General features: G+C 44.5%; 1 protein-coding gene across 1 annotated transcript in view; it reads left to right on the plus strand.

The window, feature by feature from the left end:
• The first annotated feature begins 6,672 nt into the window (after positions 1–6,672).
• The window catches only part of LOC139420291 (disco-interacting protein 2 homolog C-like), a 31,604-nt gene continuing 13,529 nt past the window's right edge, over positions 6,673–24,747 (plus strand). The window contains exons 1-21 of the mRNA XM_071170205.1: positions 6,673–6,960; positions 12,641–12,712; positions 13,347–13,448; positions 13,950–14,075; positions 14,334–14,636; positions 14,716–14,838; positions 15,084–15,344; positions 15,524–15,721; positions 15,811–15,902; positions 16,026–16,136; positions 16,287–16,410; positions 16,523–16,632; positions 16,879–16,981; positions 17,190–17,254; positions 17,347–17,440; positions 17,595–17,714; positions 17,810–17,924; positions 18,116–18,255; positions 18,405–18,541; positions 18,714–18,922; positions 19,074–19,188. Coding sequence (XP_071026306.1) covers positions 6,882–6,960; positions 12,641–12,712; positions 13,347–13,448; positions 13,950–14,075; positions 14,334–14,636; positions 14,716–14,838; positions 15,084–15,344; positions 15,524–15,721; positions 15,811–15,902; positions 16,026–16,136; positions 16,287–16,410; positions 16,523–16,632; positions 16,879–16,981; positions 17,190–17,254; positions 17,347–17,440; positions 17,595–17,714; positions 17,810–17,924; positions 18,116–18,255; positions 18,405–18,541; positions 18,714–18,922; positions 19,074–19,188 — 2,799 coding nt within the window. The 5' untranslated portion in view covers positions 6,673–6,881. The remainder of the gene's footprint in view (positions 6,961–12,640; positions 12,713–13,346; positions 13,449–13,949; positions 14,076–14,333; positions 14,637–14,715; positions 14,839–15,083; positions 15,345–15,523; positions 15,722–15,810; positions 15,903–16,025; positions 16,137–16,286; positions 16,411–16,522; positions 16,633–16,878; positions 16,982–17,189; positions 17,255–17,346; positions 17,441–17,594; positions 17,715–17,809; positions 17,925–18,115; positions 18,256–18,404; positions 18,542–18,713; positions 18,923–19,073; positions 19,189–24,747) is intronic.

Below are 24,747 nucleotides of genomic sequence, written 5' to 3' on the forward strand. Positions count from 1 at the left end.
TACCAGGCAACAGGCGTATGGAGGGAGAAGGGGGTCGACGTGGAGGGAGAAGGGAGTCAGGGTCCTCCCCAAGCACTGGCATAGGAAGGTAATGACCTCTAACCTCCAGCCCTTAGAGACAGGACACTTCCTGATAACTTATGTTCAGGAGAGACTAAACAGAAGATAAAAATGTTTTTGAGGTACCACGTGAACTGAAGGAAGATAATAGCTATGTTTTCATTAACTTGTCCAGTGATTTTATTTTTTTACATTTAAAAAGTTTACATAGATGCTAAAATTGCATGCTATGCTACGCGTTGCCATTGAACTATATTATCAATAAAATGAGCTGGATGTAATAATTTCACACCTAAAAAAAAAACATTATCGCAAAAACCTACAATGTCGAATAGAAATGAATTGTTTGAAGTTTTTCCAATACCTACAGTATTTAGGCAAATTGCGCTTTAGGCCTAATAACTTGGCAACAGCTTGTAGCCTATGCCCTCCTGCCTATATGTTTTATGTCTCAGGTAACCTGCAAAGCCAGCATGGATAGAATGCAATAATTGACTAATATTTACCATATTTGAATAATTCTTATGTGCCAACGTATCGCCAAGGTCCATGGTACCATTTTGAAACGTTCACTCCTGTAGATCTGAAATAATTGGATGATGAAACTTGCCAGACAACCAGAACAGCAAGGCAAAGCAATTCAGGCATTCAGAAAGTCAGGACAATAATAGATTTTGCAAGCAGTGGGCATTAGAATGAAATGTGGAGTGGAGCTTTATAGTCACGAGCACGGCCGACCAGCTCATTAGACAGAATTAGGCGGCCACCTATGGCATCAGATTGACGAGGGCAGTATTTTCTGAGCTAAACTGACCAAGACGCACCTCCAACAACAACACATGAAACCCCACATAATTCTGCCCAAAAACAATGACAATTTCTCACAACTAGTGGCATAAGGGCTTTTTAGCTGAGTGCGATAAGTGATAAGTAGTGCCCACTTTGTAAAAGGCAGGGGCGCAAAATATTTTGCTCGTCCATTCACAGGGCGCCTCTCCATGGTACTGTTGGAGAGACGCATCGCTGTAACAGATATAGGATATGGTGAAAAGAGTATGTGGCCTTTTCTGTAGCCTACAGGCTGGAGATGAAATGTATGACAATGTAATGAGACAGACACTTTTTACATCATGTAGGTTTCTCCGATCAAATAGCCTAACCTAAATGGTGCCCCATTCCACTAAAACTACACTGACATGTTAACAAACAACATATCCTAAAAACAGGACAAGTCGAAGGAGAATGAACAACCACAAGTGTTTCACCCCATTGTCATGATCAGTGATTTCAAGTTAGTATCCGTCAATTGTTTTGACAAGCTGATCATAGCGAAAAAATAAAATAGTTCTGCATTTCCAGCTTTGTAAACACATTGTAAAATAGGCTCACAATAACTCCTGATACAGTTGGGTAGCTGATATTCAGAGCTTAAATAGCCTAATTTATTAGTCACAGGAATCAGGATTAATAAAGCCAATTCTACGGCCAACCACATGGAATGACATTCATAAAATTATGTTGCTGGCCACATGGTGACCCCAGTAAGCACGAGCCGAAGACTTTTTGATGTTTTATAAACTGTAGTCTTACCATATACAGTGCATTCGGAAAGTATTTAGAACCCTTGACCTTTTCCAAGTGTTGTTAAGTTACAGCCTTATTCTAAAATGGTTTGAATTGTTATTTTTCCTCATCAATCTACACAAAATACCCCATAAACTGGTTTACATAAGTATTCAGACCCTTTACTCAGTACATTGTTGAAGCGCCTTTGGCAGTGACTTACATACTTGAGTCTTCTTGGGTATGATGCTACAAGCTTGGCACGCCTGTATTTGAGAAGTTTCTCCCATTATTCTCTGGAGATTCTCTCAAGCTCTGTCCGGTTGGATGGGGAGCGTCGCTTCACAGCTATTTTCAGGTCTCTCCAGAGATGTTTGATCGAGTTCAAGTCTGGGCTCTGTCTGGAACTCTCAAGGACATTCAGAGACGTGTCCTTCGTTGTGTTGGCTGTGTGCTTAGGGTCGTTGTCCTATTGGAAGGTGAAACTTCGCCCCAGTCTGGGGCAAGTTTTCATCAAGGATCTCTCTGCACTTTGCATTCATCTTTCCCTCGATCATGACTAGTTTCCCAGTCCCTGCCGCTGAAAAACATCCCTACAGCATGATGCTGCCACCCATGCTTCACCGTATGGATGGTGCCAGGTTTTCTCCAGACGTGATGCTTGGCATTCAGGCCAAAGAGTTCAATCTTGATTTCATCAGACCAGAGAATCTTTAGGTGCCTTTTTTCAAACTCCAAGCGGGCTGTCATGTGCCTTCTACTGAGGAGTAGCTTCCGTCTGGCCACTCTACCATAAAGGCCTGATTGGTGGAGCGCTGCAGAGATGATTGTCCTTCTGGAAGTTCCTCCCATCTCCACAGAGGAACTATGGAGCTTTATCAGAGTGACCATCGGGTTCTTGGTCACCTCCCCGACCAAGGCCCTTCTCCCCCGATTGCTCATTTTGGCCGGGCGGTCAGCTCTAGGAAGAGTCTTGGTGGTTCCAAACTTATTCCATTTAAGAATGATGGAGGCCACTGTGTTCTTGGGGATCTTCAATGCTGCATAATTTTTTTGGTACACTTCCCCAGATCTGTGCCTTGACACAATCCTGTCTCGAAGCTCTACGGACAATTCCTTCGACCTCATGGCTTGGTTTTCAACTGTGGGATCTCATATAGACAGGTGTTTGCCTTTCCAAAGCATGTCCAATCAATTGAATTTATCACAGGTGGACTCCAATGAAGTTGTAGAAACATCTCAAGGATGATCAATGGAAACAGGACACACCTGAGCTCAATTTTGAGTTTCATAGCAAAGGGTCTGAATACCTATGTAAATAAGGTATTTTGGCTTTTTATTTTTAATATATTTGCAAAAATTTCAAAAAACGGTTCCCGCTTTGTCATTATGAGGTATTGTGTGTAGATTGATGAGATTTAAAAAAATATATATATAATCCATTTTAGAATAAGGCTGTAACGTAACACAATGTGGAAAAAGTGAAGGGGTCTGAATACTTTCCGAATGCACCGTAGATGGGCATTCATAAAATTATATTTCAGGCAACACTGTAGGCTACACCTCAGTAAGCATGGACTGTCACTGATGCCTTTTGGACGTCGTTTTTTGGTGCAGTCCGGACCGGCCTTGATTTCCACATCCACTGATATTCGTTTTTGGTCCGGTCCAGACATTGGTTTTTGGTCTCGCCTAGAATGGCAGAACGGCATCCGTTACGCGATGACATCATGGGCCCTGCATACTTTCAAAATTATTCAGCAATCAATATATTTTTTTTAAATACTTACATTTTTTTTGATTGTCTTAGTAAAGCTTGACAAAAGAAAAATCCACCTGTCGAACGGATAGAAATTTTGACGATCTTTAGAAAAGTTATCCAATATCTGTTCTTTCCATTACACGTGCCGCAGTAATATTTTTGTTGAATAAAGCTGGGTCAATGAGAAACCTGCCTATTGATTCTCTCTCTCTGAAGGAGAGGCCTCATTGGTCAGAGGAGGAGAAGAGATGAGAAGTACACTGTAAGTACTTAACATGTGGATGGCTTTGGGAAAATGTTAAGGAGAAGCTCTTACTTGTGTTGTTTTTGTGTGTCTGTGGATATGTATGTTTGTGTATAACAATATGTGTATATAAACGTATGTATGTTTAGAGAGAGCCCCACAAGTCGCCCTCCCGCTCCTTGTCTCCCAGTCTGGAGCTTGGCCCTACTAGCTTCCCCCCGCTGCCCCCAGCAACAGCCTCCAGAGAAACACTTACCATAGCAACCAGCAATCACAAAGCAACCTGCAACCACAAGGTAAGCAAGAGTCACACACACATACACACTCACACATGCCGTCTACTTTCTTGTAAGGTTGTTTTTCTTGTTACAGTGTGCAGTTACATACAGCAGTACCAGCCAACCAACCACTGTGACATTACAAGACCTCCAGCCTATCACAGCATTGCCTCAGAAAAACCTCCCCCCAGAGTAAGTTTATTCTCCTTCCTTTGAATCATCATTGCTGTGGAATGGGTCCCTTTCACAATGTGTTTTGTATGATTACTTCAAGGAAGAAGAATACATGCAGACTCATGTCTGTGTTATGGTTGTGTTGTGTTATGGTTGAGGGTTGTGGTTGATGGTGGTTGTTGTTGTACCACAGGAAGCTGAAGGAAACCATGTCATCTCTCAAGAGGACCACAACAGCTCCTCCGACCGTGAAAGAACCTATCCAGACCACGAAGGAAAACAGACCAGCAGTGGTGAGACACCTCACAGACTACAGAGACAAACTGGTTATTAGTGAATGTAGTGTATGCTGGGTACTGACCTGTCCTGTGTTGTGATTGGTTAGGAGTCCAAGAAGCCAAGCTACGCTGAGATCTGCCAAAGGATACGAGCCAATCAAACGCTTTGCGCAAACCCCATTGACCACACCCCATCCGGGGCGGAGCTTGCCCCAGCCTATCCTGCACAGGAGTCTGACCAGGCTCAGTTACCACGGTGACCAGAGTGAGCTGGTTACTTTTGGTTGGGGAGGGCAAGAGGGGAGGAGGAGAGAAGAGGAGGACGTTTTTCAAGCCAAAGGAAAAAAATCTATAGCCCTTTAATGTTGAGGTTTTCATTTATTTTATTTATAAAGTTTAGTTAGTTTTAGTAGCCAAGTTGTAGAACTCTTGTTTTTCTCTGCTGTCTGTCTGTCCGTCTTGTGTCTGTCTGTCTGTCTGACTGACGGAAGTCTCTGAATTCTTTACGGTTTAATATTGATTAATTTCTTTTTATGAATATAGATTAGTATTTAGACCATCAGACATACTTCTGTATTAATTCCTAAGTCTAAATAACTTCCGCAGAACAGTTACAGTAACTACACTGGAACACACTGAAACAGTTACAGTAACTACACTGGAACACACTGGAACAGTTACAGTAACTACACTGGAACATACTGGAACAGTTACAGTAACTACACTGGAACACACTGGAACAGTTACAGTAACTACACTGAACACACTGGAACAGTTACAGTAACTACACTGGAACATACTGGAACAGTTACAGTAACTACACTGAACACACTGGAACAGTTACCGTAACTACACTAGAACATGCTGGAACAGTTACAGTAACTACACTGGAACATACTGGAACAGTTACAGTAACTACACTGAACACACTGGAACAGTTACCGTAACTACACTGGAATTCACTGGAACAGTTACAGTAAATACACTGGAACACACTGGAACAGTTACACTAAGTACAAACAGCCGGACACTGAGTGCCAAGAAGCTAAAAAGCAATGATTTCATATCAAAATTTGTTTCTGCATGAGTTTTAGATGTATTTATTTACTGTTTTATTTAGATGGGATGTCTTGTGTGTTTATTGGTTTGTGTTGTTTTGAGTTTGGAGGGTGGGTGTCTGTTTAGAAGAGAAACATCTGAGGTGGATATTGATATGTGTACATACAACACTGTTAGCATTAACAACTTGAATTTGATTTGGAATCTGAGGGAGCTGGAGGGAGAGGGTGGGGGATGTAGATAAAACTTCCAGTTCGCATGTCCTATGTTTGAGAGAGATTAACTGTGTAAATGTGGTTAATCGATACAGAATATTTTATTTGTTTCTGTACAGATGTAAATAATTTGACTATTATTAAATAAGTGCCTTTAATAATAAACAATTGAAAACTCTATGCTCGCTTAATTATTGTAAGGGAGCCTTCCCTTTAGTCGTAGGCTGTGGTCAGATTGGCAAAGTGGCGAGTGGGTACACCTGGAGACGGTCGCTTTCCACGGTCATGTGGTGCTGTGCTGAACTTCAGAGTTCTGTCGCTGTCTGCTTCTGTGATGCTGAATCTCTGATCGCCGCTATTACAGCTTGTTTGTTTAGCATACTTCGGACCTTTTCAATCATGTGACAAAATCGACACATGCTGCTGTTTTGTGTTGTGACATGCCTTGGTACTATATGGAGCCTGCTGCTGTGCCTAGGGCTGATTCTTAGTATGACATTGGTTGTGGTTTCACCGTGTGACCAGCAGGTGGCAACATCACTTCATAGTCACAAAAGCCATCTGTGTAGCATACAATATTTTACAAAATCAGATGATGACGAGTAACCTTGCCTGAGACTTGACGACTTGAGCTGAGCTCCCAGAGCTAAGCCAAGTGGTGGGCAGACAACCCGGCTAGTGTGCTCCTTGGCTAGTCCTGGGGATTCATATGAAGATCAAATATCCACCAGCACGGTATTGTTGCTATAATTCAATGATATTAGATATATGCTATAATTTCCAATATGCGTGCGTGCGTGTGTGTGTGTTTGTGTGTGGAGAGGGTGTGGTGGTTGGGTAATAATACCCCCGCCTCCCACGCTGCGACCCCTATCGGTCATTCCCGGTACTGCGCCTCTCCTATCTGCGTCACGTGACATCAGTAGGAGCTGTGAAACAGCGCGAGTCTCATCATCAGCACCGCATCGCCAGGCAAGCAGCCTCGAGACCCACCGACCAACGGACCCTCAGTGGTCCCTCATCACAAATACTATAATAACGGAGAGGAGGTAGACTCCTCACGAGACCATGTCAGGGCCCCGGTGAACAGACAAACAGATTTATTCTCTTTGTTCGCGTCGACGCACCGCTCGCCGCCGGGAGGGGCCGCAGAATAGTGCTCTCTCTCTCTCTCTGGCGGAGGAGTGGGGGAAGAGGAGAAGAGAAAGCAACAGAGAGAACCGAGGTATTTTTCTACCGGATAACCTAATGGCAGAGCGCGAGGCGTCGCCGTTACCACTGGAGGTTCGCGCCCGGCTGGCGGAGCTGGAGCTCGAGCTGTCAGAGGGTAAGAACGAACCCCGTGCGCACCGTTTTTCCGTTAACGTAGAGGAATCTCTACAGTAATGGCTCGTTCCACCCTAGACCCCCCTCCCTCTCCCCTGCTCCGCCCCTCCAGATGTTTGTCAGAGCCGCCCTCACAGTCTGCTCTAGCCGGGACGGGGTGAGGGAAGAGTGGGAGCCCACTGCGGGATTCACCCGCCTTTCTTTGTCTCTCTGGTCGTGACACATACACAGACATATGGCCCTGTGCTCGGTTCAGGTCTGAAAACTGTCTATTTGACCTTGAGAAGTACGTTTTGTCCGTGCGTCCACGGACCTGAGTGCGTGTGGTGTGTGTAGGCCTACGTGTGTGTGTCACGCTCAAACGAATGGATGTAATAATAGCGATACCGATGCAACACTGCGTGACAGGAGACGGTTCGGTGGTGTGTGTGTGCTCAGGCTCGGTGTTTTGGCCTGCACGCTCAGCAGCTGATGATGATTTCGGTTAATTTTTATGCTGACAATTGAATCTAAAATAAAATAGCCGACACCGAATCTGTTAAATCACAACCAAGCGTATCCCACCAATTGAGTGCGGATATTATTTTGCCGCATGTTATATTGTCAGATAAATTACGCATTTGTGTCTGCATTATATAATGTTTACATTTTTAATCAATATACATTGTCTGCTCTATAGATTGCTGTCAACGCTCCTGGTGTATGTTGTGTGAAGCGTCTAGCGGCCTGTGTATATGTGGTTTACATGGACTAGCGTGTTAGGGACACCCTGTTGAACGCCTATAACCTTGATGTGTTGTTGTTAACGTTTTCTATTGCAGCCAGATTTACAGTATTTTATGATTGCTAGAGTGTTGGTTCCCAACCCAGCTGTCCCTCCATATGCTGTTCAATCAGAGCAGAACCAGGACATGGCAGATACTGGTGGACAGTATTTCCCCTAGGGTTTTTTCAGCAAGGGTGGGGGCATTGCTAGTAGTGTAGCAATGCAATGACATGCTAGCTGTTCCCATTAACTTCCAGTTGTTGAGCCAACTACTTATCATTTAAAAGCATGTCTCGTGGGCCACCGCTGCCAAATGACTAAGAGGAAACGCTGAGATAGACAGGTCCTGTATGTGGACATGGATGGATGATGACAGACACCATTGTATTAGGACAGATAGATCATGGTCTTTATCAGGTGCCTCTCTGTAAAAACGTTGTTGATGTAGGTGTATCACTAAAATCTTTATTTAAAAGATGTCTTGTGGGAGCAGCCAAAAGTGAGCGGGCAGTGCCTTTCTCTATAGGGGTTCTGTTTTTATCCAGCTCCTTTGGCAAGCTGCTCTTTTGTCAAATCAAATTACATTTTGTTGTCACATGCAGATGTTATTGCGGGCGTAGTGAAATGCTTGTGTTCCTAGCTCCAACAGTGCAGTAGTATCTAACAATTCACAACAATACACACATCTAAAAGTTAAATAATGGAATTAAGAAATATATAAATATTAGATTGAGCAATGTCGGTGTGGCGTTGACTAAAATACAGTAGAATATAATAAAGTTTGACCGGTAGTGTATATACTATATTTACATTCTACTGAAGCTAGTAGAGAGAATGCCAAGAGTGTGCAAAGCTGTCATCAAGGCAAAAGGTGGCTACTTTGAAGAATCTCAAATATAAAATATATTTTGATTTAAAAAAAAAAATTGGTTACTACATGATTATTATTGTGTTATTTCATAGTTTTGATGTCTTCACTATTATTCTACAATGTAGAAAATAGTTTTAAAAAATAGAAAAACCCTTGAATGAGTAGGTGTTGTAAAAACTTGACCGGTAGTGTACATAGATGAGTAAAGCAGTATGTAAACAATGTTTAAACATTATTAAAGTGGCCAGTGATTCCAAGTCTATGTACATAGGGCAGCAGCCTCTAAGGTGCAGGGTTGCGCAACTGGGTGGAAGCCGGCTAGTGATGGCTATTTAACAGTCTGATGGCCTTGCAGTCTCGGTCCCAGCTTTGATGCACATGTACTGACCTCGCTTTCTGGATGATATCAAATCAAATCAAATGTATTTATATAGCCCTTCGTACATCAGCTGATATCTCAAAGTGCTGTACAGAAACCCAGCCTAAAACCCCAAACAGCAAGCAATGCAGGTGTAGAAGCACGGTGGCTAGGAAAAACTCCCTAGAAAGGCCAAAACTTAGAAAGAAACCTAGAGAGGAACCAGGCTATGTGGGGTGGCCAGTCCTCTTCTGGCTGTGCCGGGTGGAGATTATAACAGAACATGGCCAAGATGTTCAAATGTTCATAAATGACCAGCATGGTCAAATAATAATAATCACAGGCAGAACAGTTGAAACTGGAGCAGCAGCACGGCCAGGTGGACTGGGGACAGCAAGGAGTCATCATGTCAGGTAGTCCTGAGGCATGGTCCTAGGGCTCAGGTCCTCCGAGAGAGAGAAAGAAAGAAAGAGAGAAAGAGAGAATTAGAGAGGGCATACTTAAATTCACACAGGACAGCGGATAGGACAGGAGAAGTACTCCAGATATAACAAACTGACCCTAGCCCCCCGACACATAAACTACTGCAGCATAAATACTGGAGGCTGAGACAGGAGGGGTCAGGAGACACTGTGGCCCCATCCGAGGACACCCCCGGACAGGGCCAAACAGGAAGGATATAACCTCACCCACTTTACCAAAGCACAGCCCCCACATCACTAGAGGGATATCTTCAACCACCAACTTAGCGGGGTGAACAGGCCAAGGCCCGGTGGTTGATGTCCTTGATCTTTTTGGCCTTCCTGTGACATTGGGTGCTGTAGGTGTCCTGGAGGGCAGGTAGTTTGCGCCCTGTGATGCGTTGGGCAGACCGCACCACCCTCTGGAGAGCCCTGCGGTTGCAGGCGGTGCAGTTGCCGTACCAGGCGGTGATATAGCCTGACAGGATGCTCTCAATTATGCATCTGTAAAAGTTTGTGAGGGTTTTAGGGGCCAAGCCAATTTTTTTTCAACCTCATAAGGTTGAAGAGGCACAGTTGTGCCTTCTTCACCACACTATCTGGATCATTTCAGATCGTCAGTGATGTGTACGCCGTGGAACATTTCACCTTCTCCCTGTATGCTGTCATGTCATTGTTGGTAATCAGACCTACTACTGTTGTGCAAACATGATGATTGAGTTGGAGGCGTGCATAGACACGCAGTCATGGGTGAACAGGAGGTACAGAAGGGGTCTGAGCACACATCCTTGTGGGGCCCCTTTGTTAAGGATCAGCGAAGTGGAGGTGTTGTTTCTCACCTTCACCACCTGAGGCAGCCCGTCAGGAAGTCCAGGACCTAGTTGCACAGGGCGGGGTTCAGACCCAGGGCCTCGAGCTTAATGATGAGCTTGGAGGATACTATGGTGTTGAATGCTGAGCTATAGTCAATGAACAGCATTCTTACATAGGTATTCCTCTTGTCCAGATGGGATAGGGCAGTGTTCAGTGCGATGGCGATTGCATCGTCTGTGCATCTATTGGGGCGGTAAGAAAATTGAAGTGGGTCTAGGGTGTCAGGTAGAGTAGAGTTTATATGATCCTTAACTAGCCTCTCAAAGCACTTCATGATGTCAGAGGTGAGTGCTATGGGGCGATAGTCATTTAGTTCAGTTACCTTTGCTTTCTTGGGTACAGGAACAATGGTGGACATCTTGAAACAAGTGGGGACAGTAGACAGTAGACAGACCAGCTGGCTGCGCAGACCATGCTCTGAGGATGCGGCTAGGGATGCCGTCTGGGCCAGCAGCCTTGCAAGGGTTAACACACTTAAATGTCTTAGTCACGTCGGCCATGGAGAAGGAGCCAAAAAGTATTGTGCTACACAGTGTATTATTCTCCCACCTTCCTCTCTTTCTTTCTATGGCCCATCGAGTGACCATTCTGTGTGTATGAGCCCTCTGGCCCAGCTCTGGACACGTGTGTGTGTGTGTGTGTGTGTGTGTGTGTGTGTGTGTGTGTGTGTGTGTGTGTGTGTGTGTGTGTGTGTGTGTGTGTGTGTGTGTGTGTGTGTGTGTGTGTGTGTGTGTGTGTGTGTGTGAGAGAGAGAGAGAGATGAAAGGAGATTGTAATGGATACAAAGATAAAAGGAGAACCAGAGAGTGAAAGAGAGGGAGGGGGGGTACACAGAGTGATTGGCATGGCATCTCTCTCCCACTGTCTATCTGTGTGATTTTAATTTGTTCACAATGACCAATAGGGAAGGAATGCTGCTTACTGTAACCAATCACAGCTGGGTGTAGATTGGATTCTGAAGATCAATGTGAGTCACACAAAAACACACTTTCCAAAGGTTCTATGTTGGTTAGCAATTTTCAGCCACTTGAAGGAAAATAGAATTTTCAGTTTTATTACACATTTTCTAAATAGGAAAATGAGACATTGCTTTAGTGGTTGTGACATGGACTATAGATTCCCTCTCAGCTGTATTCATAGGTTGCACCTCCGTCACTCGGTCGTGTCATGCCATTGTTATGAATGTTCTCAAGCCTCCCTCTGCCGGCGATGCCGGTGCCAAAAAGTAATGATAAGCCCAATCATTCTGGACGGAGGCTAACGGCTGTTTCTTCTAAATTACACTATAGTGTCTTGGAAATACGATGACATTGCTAAAGTAGGCAGATATTTTGTAGGAAACAACTTTTCCATCATTATCATGTCATCAAATTTACTTTAAACAGATGGCAATGTTGTCATTAGCTAGCAAAGTTTGTCAAAAATAGCTAGCAATGCTAATGTTAGCTAGCTAAAATTCTTAACTAGCTAGCTAACGTTATACTCCATCTAAAGTCAACCTGGCGACATCAAAATCATGACACACGGTTTTTCTACAAATTATTTGCCTCCTTTTGAAATGTCCAAGCCACAGTAATGCACTTTTGAGAGTCTAAAACATCCAAACGAATGTTCAAAACTATATTAAGACGAAATGTGCAAACCATGAATAGTATGAAACTGAGAGACAGAGAGAAAAAGATAATTTGAAGAACAAGAGAATAGGAGAGAGAGAGAGAACGGGCATAGGGTTGTTATGAACTCTGATAATTCAGTGTGGTGTTCTCTCTCTCACACACACACACACACACACACACACACACACACACACACACACACACACACACACACACACATGCAGGGATCATTAGCCCAGTTTTCACATCTGGAAATCCAAGATGGCCACCAGGCCTTCTCCAGGAGAACGGTTGCTAGGCAACTCCCTCCCTGCTCCGCTGCGATAAGATTGGAAGATGGTGTCTCCCTGTGGACAGTGTGTGTGTGTGTGTGTGAGTGAGTGCAGAAACAGGAATGCTGTATCTGATCTGCAGAAAAGCCTCAGACACACACACACACACACACACATGCCTGAATATCATAGCAAGGAACAGATGAGCAGATTGGACCCAGATGTTCTGGCCACTCTCCACGGTCAGATTGTGAAACACATGCTCTCGCTCTTATTCGCTTGTCATTCACTCTAAAAAATAGAATGTTCTCTCACACACACTAAAGGAGTGGGTTCTGAGGCCTTGTCAATAAAATGGGTTAACTGATACTCTTACACTCAAAACAACCTCTTTCTCTTTCCCTCTCCCTATCCCCCCCTCTTTCTCTCTCCCTTTCTCTATCCCCCCTCTCTCTCTCTGCCAGGTGACATCACACAGAAGGGTTATGAGAAGAAGCGGTCTAAGCTGATCAGGGCCTACTTCCCTCATCCTGGAGGTACATAAAAACACAGTCTCTGTCCTCTAGTAGAACACCAGTCTGCAGCACATCTATTATAGTCCCACTGGGTTTGACCCTCCTCGTTTAACCCCTGTCTCTCTTTCTTTCTTTCTCTCTCTCTCTTTCTCTCTCTCTCTCTCTCTCTCTCTCTCTCTCTCTCTCTCTCTCTCTCTCTCTCTCTCTCTCTCTCTCTCTCTCTCTCTCTCTCTGTCTCTCTCTCTCTCTCTCTCTCTCTCTCTCTCTCTCTCTCTGTCTCTCTCTATCTCCCTCTCTCTCTCTCTCTCTCTCTCTCTCTCTCTCTCTCTCTCTCTCTCTCTCTCTCTCTCTCTCTCTCTCTCTCTCTCTCTCTCTCTCTCTCTCTCTCTCTCTCTCTCTCTCTCTCTCTCTCTCTCTGGGTCACACACTTTGTATTACTCCAATGCGCTGAATGTAGCAGCATAATGAATATGCTGAAAGCTCCTTCCACACTGAGAATTTTGGGGGATTTTTGTATCTCTCTCCGTCTGTGACTTTGACTGTATCTTTTTGACTCGCTCATTCTTTTTCTGTCTGACTTTCCCTGTGTGTGTGTGTGTGTGTGTGTGTGTGTGTGTGTGTGTGTGTGTGTGTGTGTGTGTGTGTGTGTGTGTAGGTATGGAGGGTATGTCTCACCGCCCCCCCTTTGCCCCCCCATCTGCTGCTCGCTTCCACAGACGGCGCTCTTCTGGAACACGTGATGAACGCTACCGTTCAGGTAAACACACACACGCCTTTACTACAGATGAACCTGACCTTAGACCAGAGTTATTCAAACTGTTGGTCAATAGACACGCCTTTACTACAGATGAACCTGACCTTAGACCAGAGTTATTCAAACTGTTGGTCAATAGACACGCCTTTACTACAGATGAACCTGACCTTAGACCAGAGTTATTCAAACTGTTGGTCAATAGACACGCCTTTACTACAGATGAACCTGACCTTAGACCAGAGTTATTCAAACTGTTGGTCAATAGACACGCCTTTACTACAGATGAACCTGACCTTAGACCAGAGTTATTCAAACTGTTGGTCAATAGACACGCCTTTACTACAGATGAACCTGACCTTAGACCAGAGTTATTCAAACTGTTGGTCAATAGACACGCCTTTAGTCAGTCCTTTCACTATAAGCATATAATATAGATCTAGATTTTGATTAAATTGACTAACATAATTCCTGCCCATCTCTCTCCAACACCATATCACCCCCTAGACGTCCACAGTGAGGCGGTGCAGGCAGTGTTAGCCAGACATGTGGAGAGCAACGTGGCAGTGCCTATGCCCTCCAAACGACGATCACTGGTGGTACAGACATCCATGGATGCGTACACACCCCCAGGTGAGACACACACACTCATACACTTATCAGGTTATGTTCAGCGATTGACTTGGGCAGGAGCCCACTATTTTAGTCCAAGTCAAGCACTGGTTATGATTATGTTAATGTTATGCTGTAGTAAAGTTGGATGAAAGTTACTGACCGTCGCTAGGCCGGTCTCCACTGTGTCATAGGGTTGGGGTTAGGTTGTGTTTTAGTTAGCTATGGGTTTTAGTTATATTGTACAAAAGTTGGATGAAGGTTACTGACCCTCACTAGGCCTGTCCCCACTGTGCTCAGACTCGTCGTCGGGCTCAGAGGAAGAGGCGGGGCCAGGCAATGACATGCCGGGAATGGAACACTGGATGACTCGCCCTGCCCACTTAGGTCCAGCCCACCTAGGCTCCACCTCCTCGTCGTCCTCGTCCACTCAGAGCGGAGGAAGTGGCAACGCAGGACGACTGGCCGACTCGCTCGCACACACACACCTCTCACACCCACACCTGGCACACGCCCACCTCACACACACACACCTGACCCAGTCACACCACGTGTCAGCTCACCACTCACAAACACACCACGGTGAGTACAACTTCACTGTGTGTATGTGTGTGTACAGGATGTGTGTGTTTATGTCTAATCTTTATGTGTGTGTCTGCAGGTATAGGGCACCTGTCTCTGAAGCGTAAGGCAGCTCTGGGCATGGCGGAGAACGGAGGCTCTCTCAGAAGATCCTGTGAGTTCGGCTCTGATATGCTGTGGCCTCCACCACTGGAGTCTGACGGTCAGTACGCACACACACACCTACCTCATTTATACATGTTCCCCACCACTGCTTTAACTCTCCCTCTCTCTTTCTGTCTCTCTCTTTCTGTCTCTTTCTGTCTCTCTCTTTGTCTCTGTTTCTCTCTCCTCTCTCCATCTCTTTCTGTCTCTCTCTGTCTCTCCTCTTTTTCTGCCTCTCTCGCTTCTCCTTTTTGTCTCTGTCTCTTTCTGTCTCTCTCCATCTTTCTCTCTCTGTGTGTGTAGAGAATCACTCTGCTCCTCCTGATGTGACTGGCTATTCGTCTGACTCCTCCCACTCCCGCCCCCACTCAGAGCGCCACATAGGAACCATCGCCCGAAACACTCAGAAATACGGCAACGCTGAACGCATGGAGACTGGAGACGGTGTCCCGGTCAGCAGTCGTGTGTCTGCTAAGATCCAGCAGCTAGTGAACACTCTGAAAATGCCTCGTAGACCTCCGCTAAGAGAGTTCTTTGTTGATGACTTTGAAGAACTTTTAGAAGGTAGGAGCTATCAACCAATAAATCTATAAATAAATCAACTAAGCTTTAAATCTAGCTGTCTAGCTATTTTTTTTGTCTCTATATTTAGTGAAAGTTTCTACAGTAATCTGTAGTGTGTTTAATGGTCCTATTTGCATGTTTCACAATAAAAGTCTCTGTCTCTCTTTCACTCTTTGTAGTCCAGCAGCCAGATCCTAAGCAGCCGCGCCCGGAGGGGGCAGAAATGTTGGCAGTAAGTGGAGAAGCCCTGGGGGTGGTGACTAACTGGCCACCCTCCCTGGAGGCAGCTCTCCAACGCTGGGGCACCATCAGCCCTAAAGCGCCCTGTCTCACCAGCCTGGATACCACTGGCAAACCTCTATATGTACTCACATACGGTAACCACACACACACCCACACATACACACGTACGCACACACACACACACACACACACACACTTACTCAGCCTTTTGTTGTGTCCACAGGGAAGCTGTGGTCTCGGAGTATCAAGCTGGCCTATAACATCCTCCACAAACTGGGCAGCAAGCAGGAGCCCATGTTGCGACCGGGGGACAGGGTGAGTACATGTAGAAAATCCATCCCTTGAATGAAATAACTAGTAAAAAATATAGTTTTTTTTGTTATGCTATTTTCAGAAGAATTGTCTGTATTCATTGTCTGTATTCGTCCGATCCACTAGGTTGCGCTGGTGTTTCCTAACAATGACCCGGTGGCCTTCATGGTGGCCTTCTACGGCTGCCTGCTGGCTGAGGTGGTCCCTGTACCCATAGAGGTGCCCCTCACACGCAAGGTACAGTACATCAGGGGTCAGAGCACTGAGCCCTGGGGAACAACTTATTTAATTAATGTATCTTTTGTTGTATAAGCAATAAGCACATTCAATCAAATATATGTATAGAATTTTATTGTCTTGGACTTAAGTGTCTATCTTGTCCAATAGGATGCTGGCAGCCAGCAGATTGGGTTCCTATTGGGAAGCTGTGGGGTTACCGTGGCGCTGACCAGTGATGCCTGCCATAAAGGCTTGCCCAAGAGCGCTACAGGAGAGATACCACAGTTCAGAGGTAAGTGTATGTGTGTGCATGTGTTTATATATATACTATATTCAAAGAAAAGGTTATAGTAATCAAGTCCCTTGACAGTGTATGAATAATGATTGCCACTCTGTCTCTCTAGGGTGGCCTAAGCTGCTGTGGTTCGTGACTGAGTCGAAGCATCTCTCCAAACCTCCTAGAGATTGGTTCCCTCACATCAAAGATGCAAACAGCGACACAGCCTATATAGAGGTAATGCACATGTATTACATGTCTGTTACAAGAAGAACTTCTAATGCAACTCAATACACATTTCTTTAGAAAATGCTACGTTTAAAAAAAATGTATTTATTTGTTACTCTACACATAGACATTTTCACTTGCTTTCTCTCTCTCTCTCTGTCTCTGTCTCTGTCTCTCTCTGTCTCTCTCTCTGTCTCTCTCTCTGTCTCTCTCTGTCTCTCTCTGTCTCTGTCTCTCTCTGTCTCTCTCTCTCAGTATAAAACGTGTAAGGATGGGAGTGTCCTGGGCGTGACCGTGATGAGGATCGCTCTGCTGACTCACTGCCAATCCCTCACACAGTCGTGTGGCTACACAGAAGGTAAGACACTCACTTTAAGTCAAACAGACAGTCTCTCTCTCTCTCTCTCTCTCTCTCTCTTACACACTCACTCACTCACTCACTCATTCACTCACTCACACACACACACACACACACACCCACACATGTGCGCTCCCACAGATACACCCTCTGCCAGGTAATCACTCACTCCTCTCTTCTACCCCCTCTACCTCTCCTCTCTCTGCAGCGGAGACCATAGTGAATGTTCTAGACTTTAAGAAGGATGTGGGACTGTGGCACGGCATCCTCACGGTAAGACCAGCTACTAGAGGTCAGGTGCAGTGAAAGTATGATAAGGGGTTAATGGTTAGAGGTTGAAGGTTATGTGTGTCTCCCATCTCCAGAGTGTGATGAACATGATGCATGTGATCAGCGTTCCCTACTCTCTGATGAAGGTCAACCCGTTGTCCTGGATACAGAAGGTCTACCACTTCAAAGGTCAGACACACCAACCTGTCAATCAACCACTCTATAATCAATTAATCTGTCAATCTATAAGATATTCTCATCAAGTCATATGTCAATCATTCAGTCAGTATTTGATGCCAACTTTGTTAGAACTGATGTCAACACTGTGTGTGTCCCTCTCCAGCCAAGGTAGCGTGTGTAAAGTCCAGGGACATGCACTGGGCTCTGGTGGCCCACAGAGAGCAGAAGGACATCAGCCTGAGTTCCCTCCGGATGCTCCTGGTCGCCGACGGATCTAACCCCTGTAACTATCACTCTACTTCCCACCTCAATCTATCTTGCCCTCCCCTCCTCTCTGCTCCTGTCCTCCTTTCATCCCTCTTTCCTCTCCTCCTCCAGGGTCTATTTCATCCTGTGATGCGTTCCTCAACGTGTTCCAGAGTAAAGGCTTGAGGTCAGAGGTCATCTGTCCCTGTGCCAGCTCTCCTGAAGCCCTGACCGTTGCCATCAGGAGGTGCACACACATAATAATCAGCAGCATTCTCACTTGGTCTATCCTAGAGTAACAGACTAAACATTTAGATTTTGTTGGTTTGGAAAAGTATTCTCACTAGGTGAAGTGGCTGAGGTGGCACTAACTTAGATGTGTTATAGTGTGATATAGCTCTTCCTTTCTCTCCTTGTCTCTGTTTCTCTCTGATCCAGGCCAGTGGAGGACAGTAGCCAGCCACCAGGCCGAGGGGTTCTCTCCATGCAGGGTCTGAGTTACAGTGTGGTCCGCGTCGACACCGAGGAACGCTTGTCAGTCCTCACTGTGCAGGATGTGGGCACTGTTATGCCTGGAGGTAGGGGTCTGTGTTTGTGTGTGTGCGCATGCACCTTTGTGTGCGTGTACATGTACATACCTGTGTGTGTGTGTTAAGCCTGCTCTCTTCTTCAGCTCCAGTTTTGTGAGGGGTGAATGTGAGGTTTAATGTGTGTGTTCTGTCCCCAGCCGTAGTGTGTGTGGTGAAGCCAGAGGGTGTGCCTCTCCTGTGTAAGACAGATGAGATCGGGGAGCTGTGTGTGTGTTCTGTCGCCACGGGAACCTCTTACTATGGATTGACAGGCATGACCAAGAACACCTTTGAGGTAAGGAGACGTGTGTGTGTGTGTGTGTGTGTGTGCGTGTGCGTGCGCGCGTGCAAAATACATATAGAATGTGTGTATAATGTATGAGTACATGTACAATATGTGTATAACGTGTGGGTGTTTGTTTATAATATGTGTGTATAATGTTTGTGTATGATACGTGTGTGTGTAGGTGTTCCCTGTAGCCTCAGGTGGAGGCCTGGTCAGTGAGTATGCGTTTGTGCGTACGGGGCTGCTGGGCTTTGTGGGTCCAGGCGGTCTGGTGTTTATCTCCGGAAAGATGGACGGCCTCATCATGGTCAGCGGGCGCAGACATAACGCTGATGACATCGTAGCCACCGCACTGGCCGTGGAGCCAATGAAATTCGTCTACAGGGGGAGGTATGCAACCGGGCCACATGCACTGGTCAGAAGTAGTGCCCTACATAGGGAATAGTATTCTCCTCTGTACTCTGCATGTAAACGGTAGCAGTACATATACAGTACCTTAATAACCATCTAACTCTAACCTTCTGTCTGTACGTGGCTCCAGGATAGCAGTGTTCAGTGTGACCGTGCTGCGTGATGAGCGTATCGTGGTGGTAGCAGAGCAGAGACCAGACTCTACTGAGGAGGACAGCTTCCAGTGGATGAGCCGCGTGCTGCAGGTAACACCACTGCAACACGACCACAGTACGACCATAATGTAGGTAACACTACCTCAACACGAACACTGTACGACCATAATGCAGGTAACACTACCTCAACACGACCATAATGCAGGTAACACCACTGCAACATGCCCACAGTACGACCATAATGTAGGTAACACCACTGCAACACGACCACAGTGCGACCATAACATAGGTTACACTACCTCAACACGACCATGATGCAGGTAACACTACCTCAACACGACCATAATATAGGTTACACTACCTCAACACGGCCATAATGTAGGTAACACTACCTCAACACAACTGTAATGTAGGTACCACATCCTAAACACGACCATAATATAGGTTACACTACCTCAACAAGACCATAATGTAGGTAACACTACCTCAACACAACTGTAATGTAGGTACCACATCCTAAACACGACCATAATATAGGTTACACTACCTCAACACAACCATAATGTAGGTAACACTACCTAAACACGACCATAATGCAGGTAACACTACCTCCACACGACTACATTACGACCATAATGCAGGTAACACTACCTCAACACGACCATAATGGTAATTAGCATTACCTCAACACGACCATAATGTAGGTAACTAAATCAACACGACCATAATGAAGGTAACACTTCCTCAACACGACCATAATTTAGGTAACACTACCTCAACACGACCATAATTTAGCTAACACTACCTCAACACAACCATAATGTAGGTAACACTCCCTAAATACAACCATAATGTTGGTAACACCACCTCAACATGACCATAATGCAGGTAACACTACCTCAACACGACCATAATGTAGGTAACACTACCTCAACACGACCACAATGTAGGTAACACTACCTCAACATGACCATAATGTGGGTAACACTACCTCAACACGACCATAATATAGGTAACTAACTCAACACGACCATAATGTAGGTAACACTACCTCAACACGACCATAATTTATTAACATTACCTCAACACGACCATAATGTAATTAACATTACCTCAACACGACCATAATGTAGGTAACACTACCTCAACACGACTACATAACGACCATAATGCAGGTAACACCACCTCATCACGACCACAGTACGACCATAATGTTGGTAACACTGCCTCAACACGACCATAACATAGGTTACACTACCTCAACACGACCATAATGCAGGTAACACTACCTCAACACGACCATAATATAGGTTACACTACCACAACACGACCATAATATAGGTTACACTACCTCAACACGACCATAACATAGGTTACACTACCTCAACACGACCTTGATGCAGGTAACACTTCCTCAACACGACCATAATGCCGGTAACACCACCTCATCATGACCACAATACGACCATAATGTAATTAACACTACCTCAACACGACCATGATGGAGGTAACACTACCTCAACACGGCCATAATATAGGTTACATTACCTCAACACGACCATAATGCAGGTAACACTAGCTCAACACGACCATAATATAGGTTACACTACCACAACACGACCATAATATAGGTTACACTACCTCAACAAGACCATTATATAGGTTACACTACCTCAACACAACCATAATGTAGGTGACACTACCTAAACACGACCATAATATAGGTTACACTACCTCAACAAGACCATTATATAGGTTACACTACCTCAACACAACCATAATGTAGGTAACACTACCTAAACATGACCATAATGCAGGTAACACTACCTCAACACAACTACATTACGACCATAATGCAGGTAACACTACCTCAACACGACCATAATGTAATTAACACTACCTCAATACGACCATAATCTAGGTAACACTACCTCAACACGACCATAATATAGGTAACACTACCTCAACACGACCATAATTTAGGTAACACTACCTCAACACGACCATAATTTAGGTAACACTACCTCAACACGACCATAATGTAGGTAACTAAATCAACACGACCATAATGAAGGTAACACTTCCTCAACACGACCATAATTTAGGTAACACTACCTCAACACGACCATAATTTAGCTAACACTACCTCAACACAACCATAATGTAGGTAACACTCCCTAAATACAACCATAATGTTGGTAACACCACCTCAACATGACCATAATGCAGGTAACACTACCTCAACACGACCATAATGTAGGTAACACTACCTCAACACGACCACAATGTAGGTAACACTACCTCAACATGACCATAATGTGGGTAACACTACCTCAACACGACCATAATATAGGTAACTAACTCAACACGACCATAATGTAGGTAACACTACCTCAACACGACCATAATTTATTAACATTACCTCAACACGACCATAATGTAATTAACATTACCTCAACACGACCATAATGTAGGTAACACTACCTCAACACGACTACATAACGACCATAATGCAGGTAACACCACCTCATCACGACCACAGTACGACCATAATGTTGGTAACACTGCCTCAACACGACCATAACATAGGTTACACTACCTCAACACGACCATAATGCAGGTAACACTACCTCAACACGACCATAATATAGGTTACACTACCACAACACAACCATAATATAGGTTACACTACCTCAACACGACCATAACATAGGTTACACTACCTCAACACGACCTTGATGCAGGTAACACTTCCTCAACACGACCATAATGCCGGTAACACCACCTCATCATGACCACAATACGACCATAATGTAATTAACACTACCTCAACACGACCATGATGGAGGTAACACTACCTCAACACGGCCATAATATAGGTTACATTACCTCAACACGACCATAATGCAGGTAACACTAGCTCAACACGACCATAATATAGGTTACACTACCACAACACGACCATAATATAGGTTACACTACCTCAACAAGACCATTATATAGGTTACACTACCTCAACACAACCATAATGTAGGTGACACTACCTAAACACGACCATAATATAGGTTACACTACCTCAACAAGACCATTATATAGGTTACACTACCTCAACACAACCATAATGTAGGTAACACTACCTAAACATGACCATAATGCAGGTAACACTACCTCAACACAACTACATTACGACCATAATGCAGGTAACACTACCTCAACACGACCATAATGTAATTAACACTACCTCAATACGACCATAATCTAGGTAACACTACCTCAACACGACCATAATATAGGTAACACTACCTCAACACGACCATAATTTAGGTAACACTACCTCAACACGACCATAATTTAGGTAACACTACCTCAACACGACCATAATGTAGGTAACTAAATCAACACGACCATAATGAAGGTAACACTTCCTCAACACGACCATAATTTAGGTAACACTACCTCAACACGACCATAATTTAGCTAACACTACCTCAACACAACCATAATGTAGGTAACACTCCCTAAATACAACCATAATGTTGGTAACACCACCTCAACATGACCATAATGCAGGTAACACTACCTCAACACGACCATAATGTAGGTAACACTACCTCAACACGACCACAATGTAGGTAACACTACCTCAACATGACCATAATGTGGGTAACACTACCTCAACACGACCATAATATAGGTAACTAACTCAACACGACCATAATGTAGGTAACACTACCTCAACACGACCATAATTTATTAACATTACCTCAACACGACCATAATGTAATTAACATTACCTCAACACGACCATAATGTAGGTAACACTACCTCAACACGACTACATAACGACCATAATGCAGGTAACACCACCTCATCACGACCACAGTACGACCATAATGTTGGTAACACTGCCTCAACACGACCATAACATAGGTTACACTACCTCAACACGACCATAATGCAGGTAACACTACCTCAACACGACCATAATATAGGTTACACTACCACAACACGACCATAATATAGGTTACACTACCTCAACACGACCATAATTTAGGTAACACTACCTCAACACGACCATAATTTAGGTAACACTACCTCAACACGACCATAATTTAGGTAACACTACCTCAACACGACCATAATCTAGGTAACACTACCTCAACACGACCATAATTTAGGTAACACTTCCTCAACACGACCATAATTTAGGTAACACTACCTCAACACGACCATAATTTAGGTAACACTACCTCAACACAACCATAATGTAGTTAACACTACCTCAACACGACCATAATGTAGGTAACACTACCTCAACACAACCATAATGCAGGTAACACCACCTCAACACGACCATAATGCAGGTAACACTAACTCAACGCGACCATAATGAAGGTAACACTTCCTCAACACGACCATAATGTAGGTAACACTACCTGAACACGACCATAATATAATTAACACTACCTCAACACTACTACATAACGACCATAATGCAATGCAGGTAACACCACCTCATCATGACCACAGTACGACCATAATGTTGGTAACACCACCTCAACATGACCATAGTGCGACCATAATGTAGGTGACACTACCTTCACACGACCATATGTAGGTAACACTACCTCAACACGACCATAATATAGGTTACACTACCTCAACACGACCATAATGTAATTAACACTACCTCAACACGACCATAATGTAGGTAACACTACCTCAACACAACCATAATGCAGGTAACACTACCTCAACACGACCATAATGCAGGTAACACCACCTCAACACGACTACATAACGACCATAATGCAGGTAACACCACCTCATCACGACCACAGTACGACCATAATGTTGGTAACACCACCTCAACACGACCACAGTGCGACCATAATGTAGGTAACACTACCTAAACACGACCATGATGCACGTAAACACTACCTCAACACGACCATAATGCAGGTAACACTACTTTAACATGACCATAATGTAGGTAACACCACCTCAAAACGACTACAGTACGACCATAATGTAGGTAACACTACCTCAACACGACCATAATGTAGGTAACACTACCTCAACACGACCATAATGTAGGTAACACTACCTCAACAAGACCACAGTATGACCATAATGCACTACCTCAACACGACCATAATGTAATTAACACTACCTCAACACGACCATAATGTAGGTAACACTACCTCAACACGACTATAATGTAGGTAACACTACCTCAACACGACCATAATGTAGGTTACACTACCTCAACACGACTATAATGTAGGTAACACTACCTCAACACGACCATAATGTAGGTAACACTACCTCAACAAGACCACAGTATGACCATAATGCACTACCTCAACACAACCATAATGTAGGTAACACTACCTCAACACGACCATAATGTAGGTAACACTACCTGAACACGACTACAGTACGACCATAATGTAGGTAACACTACCTGAACATGACTACAGTACGACCATAATGTGGGTAACACTACCTCAACACAACCATAATGCATCTAACACCACCTCAACACGACCACAGTACGACCATAATGCAGATAAAACTACCTCAACACGACCACAGTACGACCATAATGCAGGTAAAACTACCTCAACACGATCACAGTACGACCAT

Source organism: Oncorhynchus clarkii, chromosome 11, assembly GCF_045791955.1.
Source record: "Oncorhynchus clarkii lewisi isolate Uvic-CL-2024 chromosome 11, UVic_Ocla_1.0, whole genome shotgun sequence".
Taxonomy (NCBI): domain Eukaryota; kingdom Metazoa; phylum Chordata; class Actinopteri; order Salmoniformes; family Salmonidae; genus Oncorhynchus; species Oncorhynchus clarkii.